At 42.1% G+C, this 23099-nt stretch overlaps 2 protein-coding genes across 4 annotated transcripts in view; one reads left to right on the forward strand and one right to left on the reverse strand.

Annotated features, from left to right (window-relative positions):
* Positions 1-2034: 2034 nt before the first annotated feature.
* Positions 2035-23099, reverse strand: part of GFM2 (GTP dependent ribosome recycling factor mitochondrial 2) — a 106355-nt gene continuing 85290 nt past the window's right edge. For 2 of the 3 annotated variants that reach the window (XR_010750319.1, XM_066377299.1), the window contains one exon: positions 12553-13005. Coding sequence is in view for 1 of the 3 variants with exons in the window: in XM_066377299.1 (XP_066233396.1) it covers positions 12937-13005 (69 nt within the window). In the remaining 2 variants the exon portion in view is untranslated. Of the gene's footprint in view, positions 2119-12552; positions 13006-23099 lie in introns of those variants that run through there. The other variant, XR_010750317.1, reaches the window with a different exon arrangement.
* The window catches only part of HEXB (hexosaminidase subunit beta), a 30721-nt gene continuing 17930 nt past the window's right edge, over positions 10309-23099 (forward strand). The window contains exons 1-3 of the mRNA XM_066377354.1: positions 10309-10643; positions 15062-15207; positions 18763-18828. Coding sequence (XP_066233451.1) covers positions 10405-10643; positions 15062-15207; positions 18763-18828 — 451 coding nt within the window. The 5' untranslated portion in view covers positions 10309-10404. The remainder of the gene's footprint in view (positions 10644-15061; positions 15208-18762; positions 18829-23099) is intronic.

Raw genomic sequence — 23099 nt, forward strand, 5'->3', positions numbered from 1 at the left:
GAGGTGGAAGGGTGGGGCTGGTGGTATACGCAGCCAGTGGGAAATTCTTTCCAGGCTGATACCTAAAGTGCTGCTTCATTCTTTTATATAACTTCTGGGGGACAACTAGATGGGAAATTCTATTAACACTAGCAACAAAAGAATGAAAGGCCTACAAACATGCCATATATGAAATGAGAAAGCCCCATAGAAAGCACATTATGAGACTTTGGTAACAAGCAAAAACAACCTTATAAATGAAAATAAAGTTTTTTTTATGTGGGAAGACCCAATAGTATGAAGATGTCAATTCTCTCCAAATTAACCTAAAGAGTCAAGGCCATTCCAATAGTATCCAACAATCTTTTTAGATCTTGGCAATCATAGTTTATGTAGAAGGAACGCTATTTTAAAAGGCAAGACATTTTATTTATTTTTTTATAATTTTATATTTTTAATGGGGTGACATCAATAAATCAGGATACATATATTCAAAGATAACATGTCCAGGTTATCTTGTCATTCAATTATGTTGCATACCCATCACCCAAAGTCAGATTGTCTTCTGTCACCTTCTATCTAGTTTTCTTTGTGCCCCTCCCCCTCCCCCCTTCCCCTCTCCCTCTCCCCCCTCCCCCTGTAACCACCACACTCTTATCAATGTCTCTTAGTCTCACTTTTATGTCCCACCTACGTATGGAATAATGCAGTTCCTGGTTTTTTCTGATTTACTTATTTCACTTCGTATAATGTTATCAAGATCTCACCATTTTGCTGTAAATGATCCGATGTCATCATTTCTTATGGCTGAGTAGTATTCCATAGTGTATATGTGCCACATCTTCTTTATCCAGTCATCTATTGACGGGCTTTTTGATTGTTTCCATGTCCTGGCCACTGTGAACAATGCTGCAATAAACATGGGGCTGCATGTGTCTTTACGTATCAATGTTTCTGAGTTTTTGGGGTATATACCCAGTAGAGGGATTGCTGGGTCATAAGGTAGTTCTATTTTCAGTTTTTTGAGGAACCACCATACTTTCTTCCATAATGGTTGTACTACTTTACATTCCCACCAACAGTGTATGAGGGTTCCTTTTTCTCCACAGCCTCTCCAACATTTGCTATTACCTGTCTTGTTAATAATAGCGATTAGCTATTATTAGATTTAACAGGTGTGAGGTGGTATCTCATTGCAGTTTTGATTTGCATTTCTCTAATAACTAAAGAAGATGAGCATCTTTTCATATATCTGTTGGCCATTTGTATTTCTTCCTGGGAGAAGTGTCTGTTCATGTCCTCTTCCCATTTTTTTATTGGATTGTTTGTTTGTTGTTGAGTTTTATGAGTTCTTTGTATATTTTGGATATTAGGCCCTTATCTGAGCTGTTGTTTGAAAATATCATTTCCCATTTAGTTGGCTGTCTGTTTATTTTGTTATCAGTTTCTCTTGCTGAGCAAAAACTTCTTAGTCTGATGTAGTCCCATTCATTAATTTTTGCCTTCACTTCTCTTGAAAGGCAAGACATTTTATAAATTAAAACAATGTGGGTGTGTGCCCTTCAGAATATCAAAGGATAATACAAAGTTATAATGGTTTAAACAGTGTAACGTCAACATTGACAGCACAGCAATTGGCTCAGCAAAGATATATATATAGGCCAATAGAGCAGAATAAAGGACCCCAAACAGAATTACAAAGAAAAGTTGAGTTCTTTTAGTAAACAGTACATTTTTTTTTTTTTTTAATTTATTCATTTTAGAGGAGAGAGAGAGAGAGAAGGGGGGAGGAGCAGGAAGCTTCAACTCCCATATGTGCCTTGACCGGGCAAGCCCAGGGTTTTGAACCAACAACCTCAGCATTCCAGGTCAACGCTTTATCCACTGCGCCACCACAGGTCAGGCTAAACAGTACATTTTTTAAGAATAATTATCCCTGCATTCTTAGCCCTAGGATTGTTCCAGGATGATTATCAGTCAGATGTCAGGCAGTCTCGATGACGGACGCCAGGTGGTCCAGAGAATGAGTGCCAGGAGGTCTGGTCACATCCAGTGGTCTGGATTATGGATATCAGGTGGATATCAGGTGGTTTGGATATGTGAGTCCTTCAAGAGTTATTCAGAGGATAATGCGGAGACCTAGTGTTTGTACATATGTATATCCAGCAATGACCAGAACTGTTAAGTCAAAAAGTTTTAGTTCCCAGGCTAGTTAGAGCAAGAATAGAGTCTTTTCTCATGCCCAACCTACATGTTAGTTAAAGCGACTCCATTTTATATGTTCCCAAACTCCACTCTTTCCTCACAGCCTTACCTTAACCATGAACAAAAATAAACATCAGTAGAAGTAAAGCATGCAATTCAAAAACAAAACTATCAAAGGATTAGAAAAAAAAGTAGAATTTTCTATTATATTTAGATCCTAATCAAGACAAATCCTGAGGGAAGACTGACAAATTCAATCTCAAAAGAAGTTAAAACCACTGTAAGACACAATACCATGTAAATAAAGATAAAAGAAAATTGATGGCCTAGGAGAAAATATTTGCGATATACAGGACAGATTAATATCTGTAATTTAAAAGTTGCCCATATAAATCATTTGAGAAACAAAACCCAAAAGATATAAAGAGGCTCTTACTAGAAGAAGACATAAAATGGTCATTTTATTCAACCTCACAAGTACTTGTCTAGGACGTACAAATTAAAGAAGCCTACAAGATTAAGAAAGATTAATGATGTTGTGAAGTGAGGTTGTGAGCTATGGCCACTCATACATTGTTCCCATTTTGGAGAGAAATTTGGCACTACCTATCAAACTGTTAAGTGTACACATCTTTTAAGTGTCTGTAATTTGTTACACGGCAATAGATAACAGATACCAATTTTGCTAGCTAATAGTAGGGGTGCTGCCATAACAAATAGCTAAAATGTGGGGGCAACTTTGAAATCAGGCAACAGACAGAAGTTGGAATGACTCTGAAGACAGGATTGGTAGAGAACCTTGACAGCTGTAGAAGCCCAGACTTGAGGAAGGTCACTTAAAGAAGAATGAGGAAATCTTACTGAGAACTGGAGGACACAAGATCCTGTTATGTCCTGGCAGAACTCCTGGCAACACAGAGGCCTGCAGTGATGCAGAAAGTGGATGCTGTGCCTACCGGATGAATTTGTAGTCTAAGATGGCCAGCCAGAGCGTTCAACATGCGTCCTAGCTTCATCTTCCTGCTCTACTAAAATGTGAAAGGAGCAAGATAAGCTGAAGGGACAACTGTTAAACATAAAGGAGCCATGACTTGATGGTTTTTTAAATCTTCCAGACCCTCTAGACCAGTGGTCCCCAACCCCCAGGCGTGGACCGGTACCAGTCCGTGGGCCATTTGGTACTGCTCCGCAGAGAAAGAATAAATAACTTACACTATTTCCGTTTTACTTATATTTAAGTCTGAATGATGTTTTATTTTTTTTAAATGACCAGATTCCCTCTGTTACATCCGTCTAAGACTCACTCCTGATGCTTGTCTTGTAAGTTCGAAAATTATATTAAAAAATACCACAGTTTTTAAGCTGCTCGCATAATTTTATTTTGTGCATTTATCCATCCCACCCTAAAGGCAGGTCCGTGAAAATATTTTCTGACATTAAACCGGTCTGTGGCCCAAAAAGGGTTGGGGACCACTGCTCTAGACAACCAACAACACCAAAATGAAGACTCGGCTTTCAGATAAAGATCAAGTCCAGGAACTCTTAGGAATACATGATCTAAACATGAAACCAAGGTTGTGATTGTAAAATCTCTTAAGACCTCAGAAAGATCTATATGGTGGTGTCTTGGAGTATCTGTCAATGAGACAAGGCCACATAAATATTTTAAGCGTGTGCCTGACAGATCCTGTCAGACTAAAGGATTTCTGAGGATGTTATCCCTCAGAAGAAGCCCAAGGTCGAGAAGGGCATATCTTGAAGAGATTGGTGGGTGTAGTTTTTGTCGAGACTCATTAACCTCAGTGAGATGCTCAAGGAATCAACAGTTTTTAATAGAACTATATCAGCAGCAACACTGACCTGAAAGGAACAGGAATAGAACCAAATGAAAAGAGGTCTTTGTGTGCCCAAAATTCTACAAGTAGAAAGCAGACTGAGATATCGACTCAACTGCAAACACAAACTACTTTTCATGAAAAAGGAAAAAATGAATCAGAAGGCAGAACTGAAAGCCCAGAGCATGGAGTCAAGAGCCATAGATTTTTTTTCCAAGCTTTAGAACCTAATCAAGGAACTTCCAACATTTGCCTGGCTGGATTCTGGAATTGCTACAGACACCTTGATGCCTCTGTTGAGCAGAGCTGTCTCTAGTGCAGGGGTCGGGAACCTTTTTGGCTGAGAGAGCCATGAACACCACATATTTTAAAATGTAATTCTGTGAGAGCCATACAACGACCCGTGTTCATTATGCATTATCCAGTAAATATTTGGTGTTGTCCCGGAGAACAGCTGTGATTGGCTCCAGCCACCCGCAACATGAACATGAGAGGTAGGAAATGAATGGATTATAATACATGAGAATGTTTTATATTTTTAACACTATTATTTATTTTTTAATTAAAGATTTGTAGCCATCAAAAGAGCCACATCTGGCTCGCGGGCCATAGGTTCCCGACCCCTGCTCTAGTGGTTATTCTATGTCTGTCCCACATTATATTTTACATGCGTGGGAGACAGATAACATGCCTCTTTAGTTCACACATCTTCTAATTAAGAGAACTTTACTGGAAGATAGATCTAAGGAGCCTTATTCATACCAAGAGCTAATTTAGGTGCCATCATTCTAAATTTCAAGCTGATGTTGTAAAGGGGTAAGACTTTTGAAATTCTTGAGAGGAAGGAAATATACTTTGCATATGGGAGGAATATAAATAATTTGTGATCAGAGAATGGACTCCTCCCTTCAAAAGGTGAAGCCTGCCTGACCGGGCGGTGGTGCAGTGGATAGAGCATCGGACTGGGATGCCGAGGACCCAGGTTCGAGACCCCGAGATTGCCAGCTTGAGCGCGGGCTCATCTGGTTTGAGCAAAGCTCACCAGCTTGGACCCAAGGTCGCTGGCTTGAACAAGGGGTTACTCAGTCTGCTGAAGGCCCATGGTCAAGGCACATATGAGAAAGCAATTAATGATCAAATAAGGTGTCACAATGAAAAAACTAATGATTGATGCTTCTCATCTCTCCGTTCCTGTCTGACTCTCTCTCTCTCTCTGTCTCTGTAAAAAAAAAAAAAAAAAAAAAGAGGTGAAGCCTAATTTTGTTCCCTGTGAATGTGGGCTGGAGTTAGCAACTCATTTATAAGGGACAGGAAGTAGAAGTGTCACTAACAAGATCAAGTCATATAAAGGCATCGTGGTTTCTTCCACTGCGTGGGCTCTGCCATGCTGTCAGTATACACAAGAGGCACATGTGGCAAATAATTGAGGACTTCAGCCAACAGCCAGCAAAAGGGAAACAAACAAACAAACAAAAAACACAAAAAAACCTCAGGTCTCTTGCCAACCACCCCAGAAGTTAGCTTAGATTCAGATCCTCCAGCATCAGCCAAGCTTTCACAGAAACCCTTCAGATGTTATACTGAGTTGTACACTTGAAAAATGTATAGTTTGGTGAAACATGTCAACCCAATAACTTAAAAGAAAAAGACTACAAGCTTAGCTCTGCCTGGCCTTTCCAGCCCCCCAGCCTGCCCTGTGGGTTTCAGGCTTGCCAACCCCGCAAATGTCTGAGCAAATTCCCCTGCTGGTTCTGTTTCTCTGGAGGACTCTGACTGATACATCCGCCCACCAGAAACAGGTCAGAAAATACAGAAATTCAATAAGCTTGTCGTGTCGCTGCACCCTCGCTCAGCACCCAGCCTTGCCCTGCCTCCTCTGGGCCTCGTCTCTGCACACCTGGGAGAACACAGGCCACAGCGGTCCAGCCACCGTGAGATAACAACCTGGCATCTTTGCTTTACTGTTCATATTTTCTAAACCAAAATATCAGAGCACATGGACTTACAGATGTAAGTGTACTTATAGAAAAAAGAATAGAGAGAATCTTTGAAACCAGGTCTGTTCCAAAAAATCTGGGATGTATAATTATTATACAGTATTTATATATCATACAAGGTTTGCTTCACCCCAATCCGTTCTCCTGTTTCAGATAAACTCTAAATATGCCTCACAAGGCCCAGCTTCTATGCATCGCAAGACTGAGGATCTCCCAACTATTTAACAAATAGTCACTGAATATGTGGCAGGCCACTGAATATGTAGCATTTCAGATAAAAGTAAGAAAATGCCATTTCTCTCACTAATAGTTCACAGTCTGCTGGGACAGATGGGGCAAATAAGGGGGCAATCACAAAACTGAATACAGGGAGTCCTTGGGTTACAAGTCTCAACATATGATGTTTCGAGTTTATGATGCTCACTCCCATAAAAACTTTAAAAAATTGTCTGACCAGGCAGTGGTGCAGTGAATAGAGCATTGGACTGGGATGCTGAGGACCCAGGTTCGAGACCCCAAGGTCACCAGCTTGAGCATGGCCTCATCTGGTTTGAGCAAAGCTCATCAGCTTGGACCCAAGGTCGCTGGCTCCAGCAAGGGGTTACTCGGTCTGCTGAAGGCCCGCGGTCAAGGCACATATGAGAAAGCAATGAATGAACAATTAAGGTGTCGCAACAAAAAACTAATGATTGATGCTTCTCATCTCTCTCCGTTCCTATCTGTCTGTCCCTATCTATCCCTCTGTCTGACTCTCTCTCTCTGTAAAAAAACAAAACAAAACAAAAAACCCCGAACTTTAAAAAATTGAGTGTTTCAGTTGTTATGAATGTCTTGCAATGTTATAGGCAGATTTTGGATGAAGAGATGTCATCAACTTTCCAGACTAGCCTAGAACAATACCTTTTTTTTTTAATTCAGTGAGAGGAGGGGAGGTAGAGACAGACTCCCACATGTGCCCAGACCTGGATCCACCTGGCAAGCCCACTAGGGGGCATGCTCTGACCATCTGGGGCATTGCTCCATCACTCAGCAACTGAGCTCTTCCTAATGCTTGAGGCAGAGGTTATGGAGCCATTCACAATGTCCGGGACCAACTCACTCCAATTGAGCCATGGCTTCAGGAGGGGAAGTGAGAGAGAGAAAGAGAGAGAGAGAGAAGTGATAGGGGCAGGGGTGGAAGAAGCAGATGGGTGCTTCTCTTGTGTGCCCTGGCTGAGAATCAAATGTGGGACATCCATATGCCAGGCTGATGCAGGCTGATTCTCTACCACTGAGCCAACCAGCCAGGGCCTGGAACAATTCTTTAAAAAGGTAGAGAGGCCTGCAACAGATCCTGTACCCTCTATATCAGCTGCTTCTCAAGATGAAACACCTGTAGTGCAGGTAGAATAACCTCCAGCGTCTCCTGCATATTCCTTAGGCAATCCTGATTGACTTGACCCAGTATCTCCAGCACCTTCTGCAGGTTCTCCTGCCTCTCCAGCTTCCTCCTCCCAATAAGTCACTCTCTTCCATTTTGCAATGACCCTTCCAGTGTGTAAGCCAACCACAGAAATAAAGGTAAGGAATTTATTTTACACTAATTTTTTGTCATTTTTTCTGTTACTACAGTACAGTGTACAGTCCAGTATATTCATGTCCTTTTCTTTTTTCTGTGGCTTAGTGGTGTTTTTATGTTCTGGATTATGATTTTACAACTGTGTTAGGAAAGGTAAGTGACTTAGGCTAGGGTGTGTTTCAACTTACACCAAAATTCGGGTTACGTCACTGTCGTAGGAACAAAACTGTGTTGTAGCCCGAGGACCCCTGTACTTGCATCCTGGCAAAGCCAGAACCCAGATACCCTTCAAGGCTGTACCACCCCACCACAGAGGCCCCCACAAGAGTGTTCCCCTCCTTTGCCATATCATCCCTTTTTAAATTCAACAAGGGTTATCTGTACTGTCCAAAGTAACCAAAATCTTTCTGCTCTCAGCAGCCCAGGGTCATCTTGGCTTAAAACAAACAAACAAACAAAAAACCTTCAGATGAATGCAACCCCTTGAGAGGCTCTAAGCCAGAATCATTCAACTAAGACTCCTGAATTCTTTTTTGACAGAGACAGAGAGAGAGAGTCAGAGAGAAGGACAGATAGGGACAGACAGACAGAAAGGGAGAGAGATGAGAAGCATCAATCCTTCATTGCAGCTCCTTAATTGTTCATTGATTGCTTTCTCATATGTGCCTTGACTGGGGGGCTATAGCAGAGTGAATGACCCCTTGCTCAAGCCAGCGACCTTGGGCTCAAGGCAGCGACCTTGGGCTTCAAGCTAGTGACCTTTGGGCTCAAGCCAGAGACCTTTGGGCTCAAGCTAGTGACCATGAGATCATGTCTATGATCCCACACTCAAGCCAGCAACCCTGTGCTCAAGCTGGTGAGCCCACACTCAAGCTGGCAACCTTGGGGTTTCAAACCTGGGTCCTCCATGTCCCAGTCCGATGCTCTGTCCACTGCGCCACTGCCTGGTCAGGCAACTCCTGAATTCTTAACCCACAGAAACTGTGAGATACTTATTACCTGCTGTTCTTTTAAGCTCCTAAGTTTTGGAGTAATTTCTCCCACAGCAATGAAGTCTTCATTTAACATACGGTATTTTCAACAATATGATGGAGATTGAATCTTGGAGACAATATACTTTGTTAATCTTTAATAAACAGTAAAAAGTGGCAGTAAAGAAGGCTACTGCAAGTAAAATTTATGTTAATTATATGAAGAGGGATGAATAGTGTGACACTGAGGCTTGCTTTTATAGAACTTTAAACATGTCCCACAAAGTTTCTTTGAAGTCTTTTCTTGTTTCTTATCAACATTTGCAGAATGCTAACTATAGATTTGCAGTTTTGGCCTAATATCCCTTTCTCTTTCTTGGGAAACAAAATACCTCTTCTCCTTTTGGGAAAGCTGGGCTCTCTATGTTGGTCATATGACTTCATTAGCTCTGCCTTAGGAGTGGGTGTGCAATCAAGTTTGTCAACTGGGATCCTTCACCAGGACCAGTAGGATAAGTGGGGGACATAAACTTTCTTGAGGGGCTGTACTTGATACCCAAGGTATCGTAATGAAGAAAGAGCCCATTGGAGAATGCTGCCAATACAAAAACCTGAGTTGAAACAGAGATATAAAGGGAGGAGAGGAGAAGAGGAGAAAGGAAGGGCGAAGGGAAAGGGGGGAAGAGAAAGAGGGAGAGAGAACTTTTGAATCCCTGCCACACTGGATCCAATTACACTGTTTCTGCTTGCTTCTAGATCTGTTACATTATCTCCAGATCTGTTACTTTACTAAATATTTATATAGACACCTGTTACAAATAAATATTTAAGTTGCTTTTTGGAATTCATTATAAACATAGTATCTTTTTTCTGGAGTGGGGATGGGTGTGCCCAGGTTTGACACACAGGGCTATCACTCTAAAACTTCCACAAATTTTTAAACTATTTAATCATCTTATTCTAACATTGCTTTATTTTTTTATTAATTTATTATTTTTAAAAATTTATTCATTTTAGAGAGGAGAGAGAATGGGGGGCACGAGCAGGAAGCATCAACTCCCATATGTGTCTTGACTAGATAAGTACAGGGTTTGGAACCAGCGATCTCAGCGTTCCAGGTCGAGGCTTTATCCACTGCGCCACCACAGGTCAGGCCCAAACATTGCTTTATTAAATTGCCTTTAAACCAGACTTATTATAATAATTGCTTAATTATTATTGAATGAGTTGAATACATCTTTGACACATTTTCATTCCATTTTGCAAGTCATGTTCATAAACTTAAAAAAAAATTATACTGCCAATATTAATGCCTCATTACCAATACATTCCCTCTTTGTATCATCAGCCTATTAACTTGGTCCACGGTGTCCTTTTGAAGTTTTAAAAAGTCCCTCCCTCCCCCCCAAGATACTCTCTCATGGAGGATCTTCTGCATAATTTTCAACTTCCCACAAGCTCAAAGCTGTGCCCTGGGGAGTTCTGATACGAGGCTTTATTAATTAAAGCTGAATTGCCGTTATAGGAGAGCCCAGATTTAGGAATAAAACAAATCACCACCTCAGTGACCTGGTGTTTGCGGTAGGTGGACAGGGTGCCCGGTTGCTGGAGCTCTGCAGCTCACTCTGGCCCCCGCGAGCAGAGAGGAAGCGACCGCAGGCCGCCGCGAGCCGGCGTGGGCCGGGCTCTGGGACAGTGGGCGCGGCGGTCTCGGGCCCCACCCCCCTGGGGCGGTGTCTGGGCGGGGCGTGCGGTCAGCTGACTGGGTGACTAATCGGCCCCGCGCTTCCTCCTCCGGGCTGAGCCCGGCAGTCAGGTGCTGTTCCCGAAGAACTGGTCCGAGCCTGAGAGCGAGGGGCATGGAGCGGCGCGGGCTGGGGCTTCCGAGGCTGCTGGGGCTGCTGGCGGCGCTGGCGGGGCTGTCGGAGCAGGTTCCCCGCGCCCCCGCCGCGCAGGGCACGGTGCTGTGGCCCTTGCCGCTGTCGGTGCAGACGACCTCGCGCTTGCTGCACCTCTCCCCCGAGAACTTCTACATCACCCACGACCCCTCTTCCAAGGCTGGCCCCTCCTGCACGCTCCTGCAGGAGGCCTTTCGGCGGTGAGTGCTCCTGCCCCGTGGCCGAACGGGAAGGAGACCCGGGCACCTCGGAGCGGGCGACGCTGGGACGCTGTGCGGGCGCCGGGGCGAGGGGAGGCCCTGAGCGCCCCTTAGCACCTGCACAGCCCCCCAGCCAGCCGGCGCTCTTATCCCCAGTCTAGAGACGAGGAAGGTCTCCGAGCCGATTAGCGACTTGACCAAAGTAGAAGATGGCAGAGCTGGCTCGAAACACGGAACGACACCCAAGCTCTTCCCTTCCCCCTCCCACCTCCTCAGTGACAACCTAGGCACTCAGAACCCTGGCGTGCGTGTGGGATACTCAGTGGGAGTAGGCTGCTCAGAATCTGTGGCCATGTTCGCCTCGGAGGGGAGAATTTGGTGGATAGAGGGGAGGAAGGGAGGGAAGGAAAAGGCAGCTTATTTGAAGGGAGTTCTAGGAGGAAAATGAGTGCTTAAAACCAGGCAGTCCCCAGAGTTGTCATTTATAGGCCATCTCACCAACCACCCCCAAAATCTACATCAATTCAGATGGCAGAAAGTCCTTAGGGTGCAGCACACTGCCTAAAACTCCCTTCCCTTCCAAAATCTGTTTCATGTGAACAATATTCAATGTTTTCATCTAATTCCTATGATGTGGTCAGTGTACTGCAGTACCTGACTTTGTTTCCCAGCACCAGTCTCAGGCTCACAGGCAGAGTGAATTGTATAATGGGGAGGCAGCCCACAGCCTAGCTTTGCTAACCACACACAGGCACGTTACACTTAGGGAGGTAGTTCAACATGCTGCATGCTGTTTGTTCCCTGTGAGAGTTGTGTGGGCAGCAGTGCCCTGAAGGTGAGTTAGTGCCCTGAAAGACTGTGCGTTGGTCCTGTTTGTATGGGGTGGGTATTGTAGCTTAATTGTACCTGCAGGATACCAAACAGCTGGTGGGTGTCAGTAACACCTGCTGGCCCCAGATAGGTCTGGAGCTCAGGCCAGAAGTGGCTGGTTCTCTCCTTCAGTTTTGTACAACTAAATGGATATTGTTAACCTCATCTTATTTTATTTACTTCTTAAGTGAGAGGAGGGGAGATACAGAGGCAGATCCCCACATGTGCCCCAACCGGGATCTACCTGGCAGCCCCCATCTAGGGCCAACACTTGAACCAACTGAGGCACTGGCTGCGAGAGGGGAGGAGAGAAGGGTGAGACGAAGAGGAAGGAAGTGATGGTTGCTTCTCCTGTGTGCCCTGACGGAACCCAGGACGTCCGCATGTTAGGCCAATGCTCTATCCACTGAGTGAACCAGCCAGGGCTGTTACCCTCGTTTTAGACGCATACCCTAAGGAGCCTTTGGTATTGAGCCTACTGATAGGTCAGAATGGCTAGTGCTCAGGTGAAGAAGTAAAAAATAAGGTGGTTGGCTTGGGATATTAAGAAGGAAAAAGTACCTTTAAAAACAAACACATCATATTTGCTTTAGGACTGAGTTGTTTTTTGGGTTTTTTTTTTAATTCATTTTAGAGAGGTGAGCGAGAGAAAGGGGAGGGGGGAGGAGCAGGAAGCATCAACTCCCATATGTCCTTGACCAGGGAAGCCCAGGGTTTTGAACTGGCAATCTCAGTGTTCCAGGTCAACACTTTATCCACTGTGCCACCACAGGTCAAGTTCAGTTTTTAAAACTGAATTTTCCACCTGGCCTGTGGTGGCGCAGTGGGTAAAGCATTGACCTGGAATGCTGAGGTTGCCAGTTCAAAACCCTGGGCTTCCCTGGTCAAGGCACATATGGGAGTTGATGCTTCCTGCTCTCCCTCCCTCTCCCCTCTCTCTAAAATGAATAAATAAAATCTAAAAAAATATATAAAAATAAATTTTCCTTCTGTAGCACATCACTAGTAAAACAAGAACTTGGTAATAAAGCATGGGTGACATAAATTAACAATGGTTAGATAACCAGGACTTGAATCAGTCTGTGAGACAGTTTAAAAACAAGGCTTGGCATTCCAAGGCAGTGCAGGCAATTATCTGGAATTTGCCTAACTAATTCTTGCCCAGGGTGTGCAGTAACTATTAATTATACCCGGCATTGTTAGGAAGCAGGTTTTAAAACATCCCTTGTGGCTAAGACTTGAAAGCATTCAGGTGAGCATTCTAGGAACTCAGGAGGGGCAGTGTCTATTTCCCAGTAAAAGCATGATGGGGTTGGAAAGACTGAGAAGCCATGGAGACGTTCCAAGCTTCAGGCAGTTGGGAACACGCACAGGCGAGGCCCCAGATTGTTCCAAATCCTGTCTCTGAAGAGCCCAACTTCTATCACAAATTCTGCTTTGAAACAGTAGGCATTTTGCAGTCAGAGTTGTTTGGGGCATGCTTCCTCAGCTTCTAGAACAAAGTCCATAGCATGCTAGTCATTTTTTAAATGAATAGTTTCACTCTCTCGGTTCCTGAAAGGCTAAATAAACCCACATAAAGGCAAACCTCAGTGACATCGAAGGTTCAGTGCCAGCACAGAAATAGAGCAAGCCTCATAATAAAGTGAGTCATGCCTGACCTGTGGTGCCGCAGTGGATAAAGCATTGACCTGGAAATGCTGAGGTTGCCAGTTCGAAACCCTGGGCTTGCCTGGTCGGGGCACATATGGGAATTGATGCTTCCAGCTCCTCCCCCCTTCTCTCTCTCTGTCTCTCTCTCTTCTCTCTTCTTCTCTCTCTCTCCCTCTCTCTCTCCTCTCTAAAAATGAATAAATAAAATAAAATAAAATTTTTTTGTTGTTGTATTTTTCTGAAGCTGGAAACGGGGAGAGACAGACAGACTCCCACATGCGCCCGACCGGGATCCACCCGGCATGCCCACCAGGGGGCAATGCTCTGCCCCTCCGGGGCATTGCTCTGCTGCAACCAGAACCACTCTAGCACCTGGGGCAGAGGCCAAGGAGCCATCCCCAGCACCCGGGCCATCTTTGCTCCAATGGAGCCTTGGCTGCAGGAGGGGAAGAGAGAGACAGAGAGGAAGGGGGGGGGGTGGAGAAGCAAATGGGCGCTTCTCCTATGTGCCCTGGCCGGGAATCGAACCCAGGTCCCCCGCACGCCAGGCCGACACTCTACCGCTGAGCCAACCGGCCAGGGCTAAAAAATTTTTTAAATAATAAATAAAGTGAGTCATAATCTTTATGCTGGTGGAGGGTCTTCTCTTCAGTTTGTAAAACACACATCTGTGAGGCACAGTAGAATGAGGTCTGCCTGTACCTTGGACTCCACTCCACAACCCTCTGAGTTTGCTGTTAGAATTTTAATATTCAGAGCCAAAAGTTTCCTTATTTGGGACAGTCTAACACCAACTCAGATCTAAAAGCTGCTGGCAGCTTTACCATTAAAATTTTTTTTAATTGTAATAAAATACACATAAAATAACCATCTGAACCATTTTTAAGGATCGAGTTCAGTGATCTTAGTTTCCTTTTGAATCTGTCAAGGTTTTTCTCTGAAAAGGGCCCACAGCACTGTCCTCTGTTCTGCTCTCACTGGCCACCTTCCCTGCACTTCCGAGTGCCGTGAACTTTCCTGCCTCCCCTTCTTTCTCTGGAAAAACACAGGGTGTCCTTATTATTAAGTAGCATATACAGCCTTCTGACCCACCAACATCTATAAAATATTATTTAAATAACTGCTCTGAAGCCTATCCGATGTTTTATCTTTTAGCATATTCAAATGTTTATTTAATGTCCTCTTTCTCTGATACCTGGATGACAGCAGAAGGTAAATTTCAAAGCCCTAATGAGAATCTTGTGGTCTGATAACATTTCTTGGAGGTTTATGTATCAGCTAGGATACTTTTGTTGGAAGGTAACAGGAACCCTGACTCAATCTGGCTTATCAGTAAGAAAACCTATGATCTCACACATCAGAAAGTCCAAAAGCAGGGAAGATTTCAGGGCTAGTTGACTATTATGGCCCAGCAGGATCAGGAAATCCACATTCTTTCCATCTCTGCTGTGCCATCTTCAGTGTGCATGCGACTGGTCGAGGTATCACATACAGAGTTTTCTTCTGTGGCTCACTTAGGAGAAGAAACTTCCTGCTACACCCACCTCATCACTGGTCAGAATTGGCTTGTACACTCCAGAGTGACTGGATTACCATCACTGGTTTGATTAGTGGTTCTCATTAAGGACTTCATATGAGTCACCTGGGAGTATGTAAGAACTTTTAAAATTCCTATGCCTCCATTTACTCTCCAGGATTCAGATTCTGTAGGTCTGGACATTAGTATTTTCAAAAAGCTCTCTAGGTGATTCTAATGTGCAGTGTGGGGCGAGAGCCTCTACTTGGACTCATATGGGGTAGCATGGTTTTGAGGGGTCAACAACAATGTCTGCTACCACATATGTATTTAAAACGTGGCTACAATAATTTAAAATTTGAATTTATTTCTCACACAGATATTATGGCTATATTTTTGGTTTCCACAAGCGGCAGCATCGCCCTGCTAAGTTTCATGCTGAAACGGACTTACAGCAACTTATCGTCTCTGTTGTCCTTGACTCAGAGTGTGACACTTTCCCCAATATCTCTTCAGATGAGTCCTGTGAGTACCTGTGTACAGTGAATGTATCAGATTTAAGGCTGTTACAGACTTAAGTGCCAAAAGCAGTCTCCATGCCATGATCTCTTGGCTAGTGAGTTTATAATTCCTATTTTTAAAATTACTATTAAAGTCTGATGATAAAAGTACAGTGAGTGAAGAGGAGGAAGTAAATTACTCATAACTCCAGCACTCAGTAAACCACTGTTCTTTCAGATCTTTTAAAAGAGTAATAAGTTTAAATATTTTACATAAATATAAACATGATAAACAATGACATGGAGCTGGGTTAATTTTGTACATGTGGTTTTGTATGTTGCTTTGATATAATACAGTATAAACATGTATTTCACTATTTTTCTATTTAGTGAAACAGACATCATTTTTAATGGCTGAGTAATGGTCCATCACCATGTGGATGTGCCATAACTAATTTAGCTAATCCCTTATTTTTTAAATCAAGGTGATCTTTTTACCTTTTATTTTGAAGACAGATCTTTGCTTATGTCTATGATCTCTATTTATAATCTAATTTGACACAAAGATAATGCAGAACTGTTGGGGTGGGGGGAAGACTATTTCATTTGCTCACTAATACCCTCTAAGGCTTTTCCCAAATTGTTTTGGAGGGAATAAACATTTGGGCAGGCCTTTTCCTTAGGGTATACTGACTGGGGATAATGTGGAATTGTACCAAGGAATCAAAGAGGAGCAATAGAAGGACATGGGTGACAGAGATTCGTGCAGAGAACTGGTGAGCTGGGTATAAAAATAGAAAGGATAGTGTATATCTTAAGAGAAAAGAGTGATTCCTTTGTCCTTAGACTGCCCCACAGACAGTTAAGTACATCTCTTCATCCTCATGGTATAGATAAGACTTCTCAATAACACAGCTCTTTGAAAAATTTCTCTCCTTGCTTTAGCTATTCTTGGAAGAGAAACAGGATAATTAGCTAACATTAACCATGTGATTTTATTTGACAGTCAGCATTCAGGTACTATATGAGTTAGGTTTTACAGACTGAATGAAGATAGAAATGGTCAGTAAATTATCAAGGAATCTTTGCTGACTGCTGGCAATATAATGATGTACTGCACATTCCAGAAAAGAGACTGGAGAATTACAGCTTATTTTCCACTCACTTTTGCAAACCCTTTTTATTTTGAAAAAGAGTTCCTTGAGACAAACTGATTATGAAATTTTCTCATGGAAGGATAAACTAGTTTTAAATTTTAAATGAGTTTATGATGATGATGATAAAAGTAACACACACAGATGGAAATAACAAGATATCAGCGGCTGTTCCAGTGTGAGGAAATGTCAAGAGGAAGTGAAAAATGTTACAGCATTATCTACTAATAAAAATTGCACGCCCTCAGAACCAAAAGCTGAACAGTTTCTACTGTAGCAAAATAATTACATATATTGAGGATACTCCATGGCTAACCAGGGGGTGGCACAATGGCTAGAGCATTGGACTGGGACACAGAGGGCCCAGGTTCAAAACCCCGAGGTTGCCAGCTTGAGCGCGGGCTCATATGGCTTGAGCACAGGCTTAGCAGCTTGAGCGTGTGGTCACTGGCTTGAGCGTGGGATCACAGACATGACTCCATGGTTGCTGGCTTGAGCCCAAAGGTCACTGGCTTAAGCAAGGGGTCATTCTGCTCTGCTGTAGCCCCTTGGTCAAGGCACATATGAGAAAGCAATCAATGAACATATAAGGAGCCGCAATGAAGAATTGATGCTACTCATCTCTCCCTGCCTGCCTGTCCCTATCTGTCCCTCTCTCTCGGCCTCTGTCACACACACAAAAAGGATATTCGATGCAATTTGCTTGTGTGTGTTTATGTATCAACAGGAACACACATAAAGCAATACTCTATTTTCTTGTTATACATATGTGTAACAATATGCCTAGGAAAAGCTTGATCATGTTTCCTCCTAAGACAGTAGAGGGAGTTGAGAGGGCATCGCAAAAGAGATCTATAGTAATTCATAGTTTTTAGAGGAGAATATGTTGATATAATTTGTATGTATACCCTTAAAACAGAAGTGTGGTGCAGAAATACAGAAAAGGATAACTGAGAAGTCAAAGATGCCACTCCCGTTTCAAATGAGGGAGGCAGTCATTGCTAACATTAGTAATTTGGTTTTGAAATAAAAATTGAAATTTTATTGCTTATGTGTTCATTTATTTATAAAACAAAATCTCCTCCTAACTTCTTTATATTTGTGATTTTTGCACTGAGTTGAATCAGAATACTTTTTAATACCAGCCCAGCCTCCGTTTATTGGAAAATAATTGGCATCAAGGACATGCAACATGTGAATGTTTTTACATGACTCTGTGCTTTGTCTCGAAGATCTCAAAACTGTAACATGGCAAAAATGTTTTTTAAACAGTGACCAATGGAACTGTGAGTTCTAGGTAGTTAAGATTTGATATAGATGGAGAGGAACTGTGATTAGATTGTAGTCAAAATAGCAATACCATTCTTAGCCTGGACTTTGGCCGACTCATCACTTGGTCTTCTGATGGAAAAGGCTACCTTGTTAGAAGACTGTCACATAAGAGGGTCACATGATTATTGGCTATTGACAGAACTCTTTCCTTACCTGTGGCCAACTGTCTTGTGACAGTCTGGGCGGTGGCAGTGGTGGAGGTGGAGGGTGATGATGCAGCCCAGATACAATATTAAATCATTAACCTGCTGCCTTTGAGTATCTTTACTTGGGCAAGTCTGCATTGGTCACCCTTTAGCTGTCAGTCTCTCTGAATGCTGTTTGGTGCTTTGCTTTATCTGTGGTTGACTCCACCCCAAACTGTAAAAGACTAAAATGACTATTGGGGCTACATTAGGCAGAGTATGATTTCAAGGTTTGTAAGATCTAGCCCCTTTTTGCTCAGTAGCAGCCAACTGAAGCCCCTAGATGGCTGTGGACTTTTTATTGAGTGGGACAAAGCTGAATAGCAAAATAAGCTAAAGTGAGTTAGGAAGTGAGTCTTAAGGCGTATTTAGGTTGTCATTTGGAAAAGGTGGGTGCAGGGCAGTAGAGAAACACAAAACAAGGGAAAGAGTAAAGGTAACTCTCTGGCCTCCTTAACAGAGTGGAAGATTTGAGTGATACCAGAGGCTTTGCCAAGGAAGTATGGGTATTGAGAAATGCTAGTACTTTTGACTTAACATCTCAGCTTAACTATGACACTATTCTGTTGAGGGGCAGTTGGCTATAATAACTCTTCTGGAGGGAAAAATGAGGAATCATGGTGATGACACTCAAGTTCCAGCCTTCTAAAGGGCGGTGCTACGACTCAGAGATGAAGGGCAGAGGAGACAGTGAGGTGAAGTGTGTGGCGCAGCACAGGGGAAGAGTTCAGTGCTGGGCCTGTGGAGTTAAAGGAATCCATGACACATCCAAGTGAAGATGACCAGCGGCAGCTGGAGAAACAGGTCTGGATCTCAGGAGAAAGGAATGGCACAGAAATACCAATTATATGTTTAGGAAACTTATTGTGTGTCACTGAGGGATTAACAAGCCATTTTTTTCCAATACAGATACTTTGTTTGTGAAAGCACCAGTGGCTTACCTAAAGGCCAACAAAGTCTGGGGAGTATTACGAGGTAAGGTCCGTATAGTTTCAAAGTTTTTTTCTAGTAAACAAATATTTTTCAGTTGTTGCTTTGGGAAATCAGGAACAGCAAAACTTAAGCTTTCTTAGCATTGTTTGTTGGGTATTTCCAAAATAATTTGCATTTGGCCTTTTAAAAATGCTTGGGGATCATTTCATTCATAACTGTAATTCATTGATGCTCTTGGGACTGTAATGTTTCAGGGTGATTAATGACCTATACCTGCCACCCCCCCCCCATTTTATTTACTTATTATTTATTGTTGTGTATTAAAACAAAAGGGCTCCTGTATTTATTTATTTGTTTTATTTTATTTTATTTTTTCCCTGAGAGAGGCAGGGAGAGGGAGAGAGACAGGAACATCCATCTGCTCCTGTATGTGCCCTGACAGGGGAATCGAACTGACAGCCTCTGTGCTCTCGGTCGATGCTCCAGCCTCCCATACTTATTACTGAACCAGCCTACTAGTGCAGTAGCATACAGAGAGATACCCATTTTGCCCCCTCTCACCTCTGGCAGCTATCAATCTGTTCTTTGTGTCTATGAGCTCAGTTTCAAGATTCCACATCCAAGTGAGCTAGGGTTATCTTTCTCTGCCTGACTTATTTTACTTAAGCGTAATCTTATCTATGTCACAAATGGCAAGATTTTTCTTATGGATAAATAATATTCCTCTGTGTGTGTGTGTGAGAGAGAGAGAGAGAGAGATTTTCCTTATCCATTTATCCACTGATGGACAGGCTTTTCTATACCTTGGCTATTATAAATAACACTGCTATAAAGATGGGTTGGGGCATATATCATTTTTTAGTTACTGTTTTCATTTTTTTTCACATAAATACCCAGATGTAGAATTGCTTGATCATATGGTAGTTCTGTTTTCAATTTTTGAGGCACCTCTATCCTGTTTCCTGTGATGGCTGCACTAATTTACATCCCCACCAATAGTGCCCAGCATTCCCTTTTACTCCACAACCTTGGCAACACTTGCTTTTTTCTTTTTGTTAATAGCTATTCTGACAGCTGTGAAGTGGTATCTCATTGTGGTTTTGATCTGTACTTCTCTTGTGATTAGTGATGTTTGAGTACTTTTTAATGTACATGTTGGAAATCTATGTCTTTTTTCAAAAATGTCTATTCAGATCCTATGCCTATTTTTAAATCATTTTTTCTCTTGCCATTGAGTTTTATGAATTCTTTATATGTTTTGCATATTAACTCCTTATCTGATACATGAGTTGCAAATATTTTCTCCCATTCGGTATGCTGCCTTTTCATTTCTGTTGATGGTTTTGTGTGGGAAGAAAATTTCCTCTGCTCCTAGGTTCTTTCTGCTACTCTAAAAATTAAATCATGAGACAGATTAACAAGAGAAAATAACTGAACTTAATTACATACCTATGCATGGGAAGCCAACATACATGAGAGAGTCAGAGATGCCGCATACATGAGGTGTTCAAAGACAAGGTACACTGGAGATCTGTGCACTCTGAGTTCAGGTGTCTTTGGGCTCCAGAGGGGAAGAAGGTCATTTGCAGGATGATAAAAACAGATGTTCAGTAATTGGATGTTTTCCCTGGCATATAGAAAGACCCCCAAGAAAAGTTATCTCTGGTGAAAACTCTTATGCGCAAGGCCCCTAATTAAATTCTTTAAGGGAGAAGTAAAAGTTTCTCTTGGGCCTGCAGAGTTTTGATTGTCTTCAGTTCAAAATAATTCATGTGACAGAGACACATTTTGGGGAGGCCTATTCTGATCCTACCACTAGTATCCTTTGCTTGTTTATTTTTGCTTTGTTGCCCTTGCTTTTGGGTTTGTTATTTTTTCTTTTTTAATTCAGTGAGAGGAAGGGAGGCAGAGACAGACTCCCACATGCGCCTCGACCAGAATCCACCCAGCAAGCCCGCTAGGGATTGACGCTCTGCCTATTTGGGGCCATTGCTCCATCGCTCCAACCGAGCTTTCCTTAGCTCATGAGGCAGAGGCCATGGAGCCATTCTCAGTGCCCGGGGCCCACTGGCTCCAATTGAGCCATGGCTGCGGGGGTGAGGGGGGTGGGGGGGGGGAAGAAAAGCAAGAGGGGGAGAGGTGGCAAAGCAGATGGGCACAGGGAATCGAACCCGGGACATCTACATGCCAGGCCAACGCTCTACCAGTGAACCAACTGGCCGGAGCCCACTTTTGGCTTCAAATACAAAAAATCATCGCCAAAAACTATGTCAAGGAGTTTTATGGTTGCGGGTCTTATGTATGAGTCTTTAATCCACTTTGAATTAATTTTGTATGTGGTATTAGTGGTCCAGTGTCATTCTGTTGCATGTGACTGTCCAGTTTTTCCCAACATCACTTACTGAAGAGACTGTCCTTTCTCCAGTGTGTATTCTTAGCTCCTTTATTGTAAATCAATTGACTGTATAGGCATGGGTTTATTTCTGGGCTTTCTTATTCTGTTCCATTGACCTATGCATTTGTTTTTATGCTAATACCATACTGTTTTGATGACCATAGCTTTCTAATATAGTGTAAAATCAGAAACTGTGATGTGTCCAGCCTGTTCATCTTTCTCAAGATTGCTTTGACTATTTTAGGTTATTGTTGCATACAAATTTTAAGACTGTTCTCTGTGAAAAATGCCATTGCATTTCGATAGGGATTTTATTGAATCTGTGATGGTTTTGGGTAATGGACACTTTAACAATATTATTTCCTCCAGTCCATGAGCACGAAATATCTTTCCAGTTGTGTTTTCTTCAGTTTCTTTCATCAATATCTTAGTTTTCAGTGTAGAGGTCTTCAACTGGTTAAATTTACCCCTCAGTATTTTACTCTTTTCAACTGTAAATGGGACTGCTTACTGTAATTTCTCTGATAATTCATCATTAGTGTGTGGAAATGAGACACTTTTGTATACTGACTTTGTATCCTCTAATTTTACTGAATTTGTCATAAATGGTGTCATGTCAAGGTATGTTCCCTCCATACCCACTCTGTTGAGTTTTTGTCATAAATGGATGTTGAATTTTGTCAAATGCTTTTTTGGCATCCATTGAGATGATCAAATGATTATTTAGTCTTCATTTTGTTAATGGGGTGTGTCACAATGATTTGTGGATATTGAACCATTCATGTATCTTTAGAATAAATCCCATTTGATCATGCGGTATGGCCCTTTAAATGTATTATTGAATCTGACTTGCTAATACTTTGTTGAAGATTTTTGTACCTTTGTGTTCATCAGGGACATTAGACTGTAATTTTTTCTTGTATCCTTGTCTGATTTTGGTATCAGGGTAATACTGGCCTTGTAAAATGAGTTTGGAAGTGTTTCTTCCTCTGCTATTTTATGGGTGATTTGAGAACAGTTAGTATTAATTCTTAAAATGTTTGGTAGAATTCGCCTGTGAAGTCTTCTGGTCCTGGACTTTTGTTTATTGAGAGGTTTATGATTATTGACACAATCTCCTTACTAGTAACCTGTCTGTTCAGTTTTCTGTTTCTTCATAATTTAGTTGTGGTAGATTGTATCTTTCTAAGAATTTACCCATTTCTTCTAGGTTGTCAAATTTGTTGGCATTATAATTGTTCATAGTAGTCTCTTACAGTATCAGTTTTAACATCTCCCCTCTCATTTCTGACTTTGAGCTATTCTTAGGTTAAATTTTTCCCTGGCTACATAACATAGTTGTCAACTAGAATGACGAATTGCAGTCAACTCAAAGCTAGTTAGAGGAATTTGTCCTATAATATAGTGTATTAAGAGAACAATCCACTTGAGTAACAAGTTCAGGATATAATCTTTGTGGCTATGAGTAAGACATTTTAAGTTGTAAGCTGGGCCTTTATTTGTAATTCCATGGTATTTTTTTTTAACCTTTTGGCTAAGTTTAGGTACCTTCTAAAGTGTCTAATATTTTGTCACAAAAATTCTTACTCCTTATGCTATAAACTTATTAGGAACTGGTATTTTATTTTATAAAGCAGTGGTCCCCAACCTTTTTTGGGCCACGGACCGGTTTAATGTCAGAAAATATTTTCAGACTGGCTTTTAGGGTGGGACGGATAAATGCACAAAATAAAATTATGCAACCGGCGTAAAAACTGTGGCATTTTTAAATATAATTGTCGAACTTACGAGACAAGCAGCAAGAGTGAGAGACAGATGTAACAGAGGGAATCTGGTCATTTTTTAAAAATAAAACATCGTTCAGACTTAAATATAAATAAAACGAAAATACTGTAAGTTATTTATTCTTTCTCTGCGG

This window comes from Saccopteryx leptura, chromosome 1 (genome assembly GCF_036850995.1).
Source record: "Saccopteryx leptura isolate mSacLep1 chromosome 1, mSacLep1_pri_phased_curated, whole genome shotgun sequence".
Taxonomy (NCBI): Eukaryota; Metazoa; Chordata; class Mammalia; order Chiroptera; family Emballonuridae; genus Saccopteryx; species Saccopteryx leptura.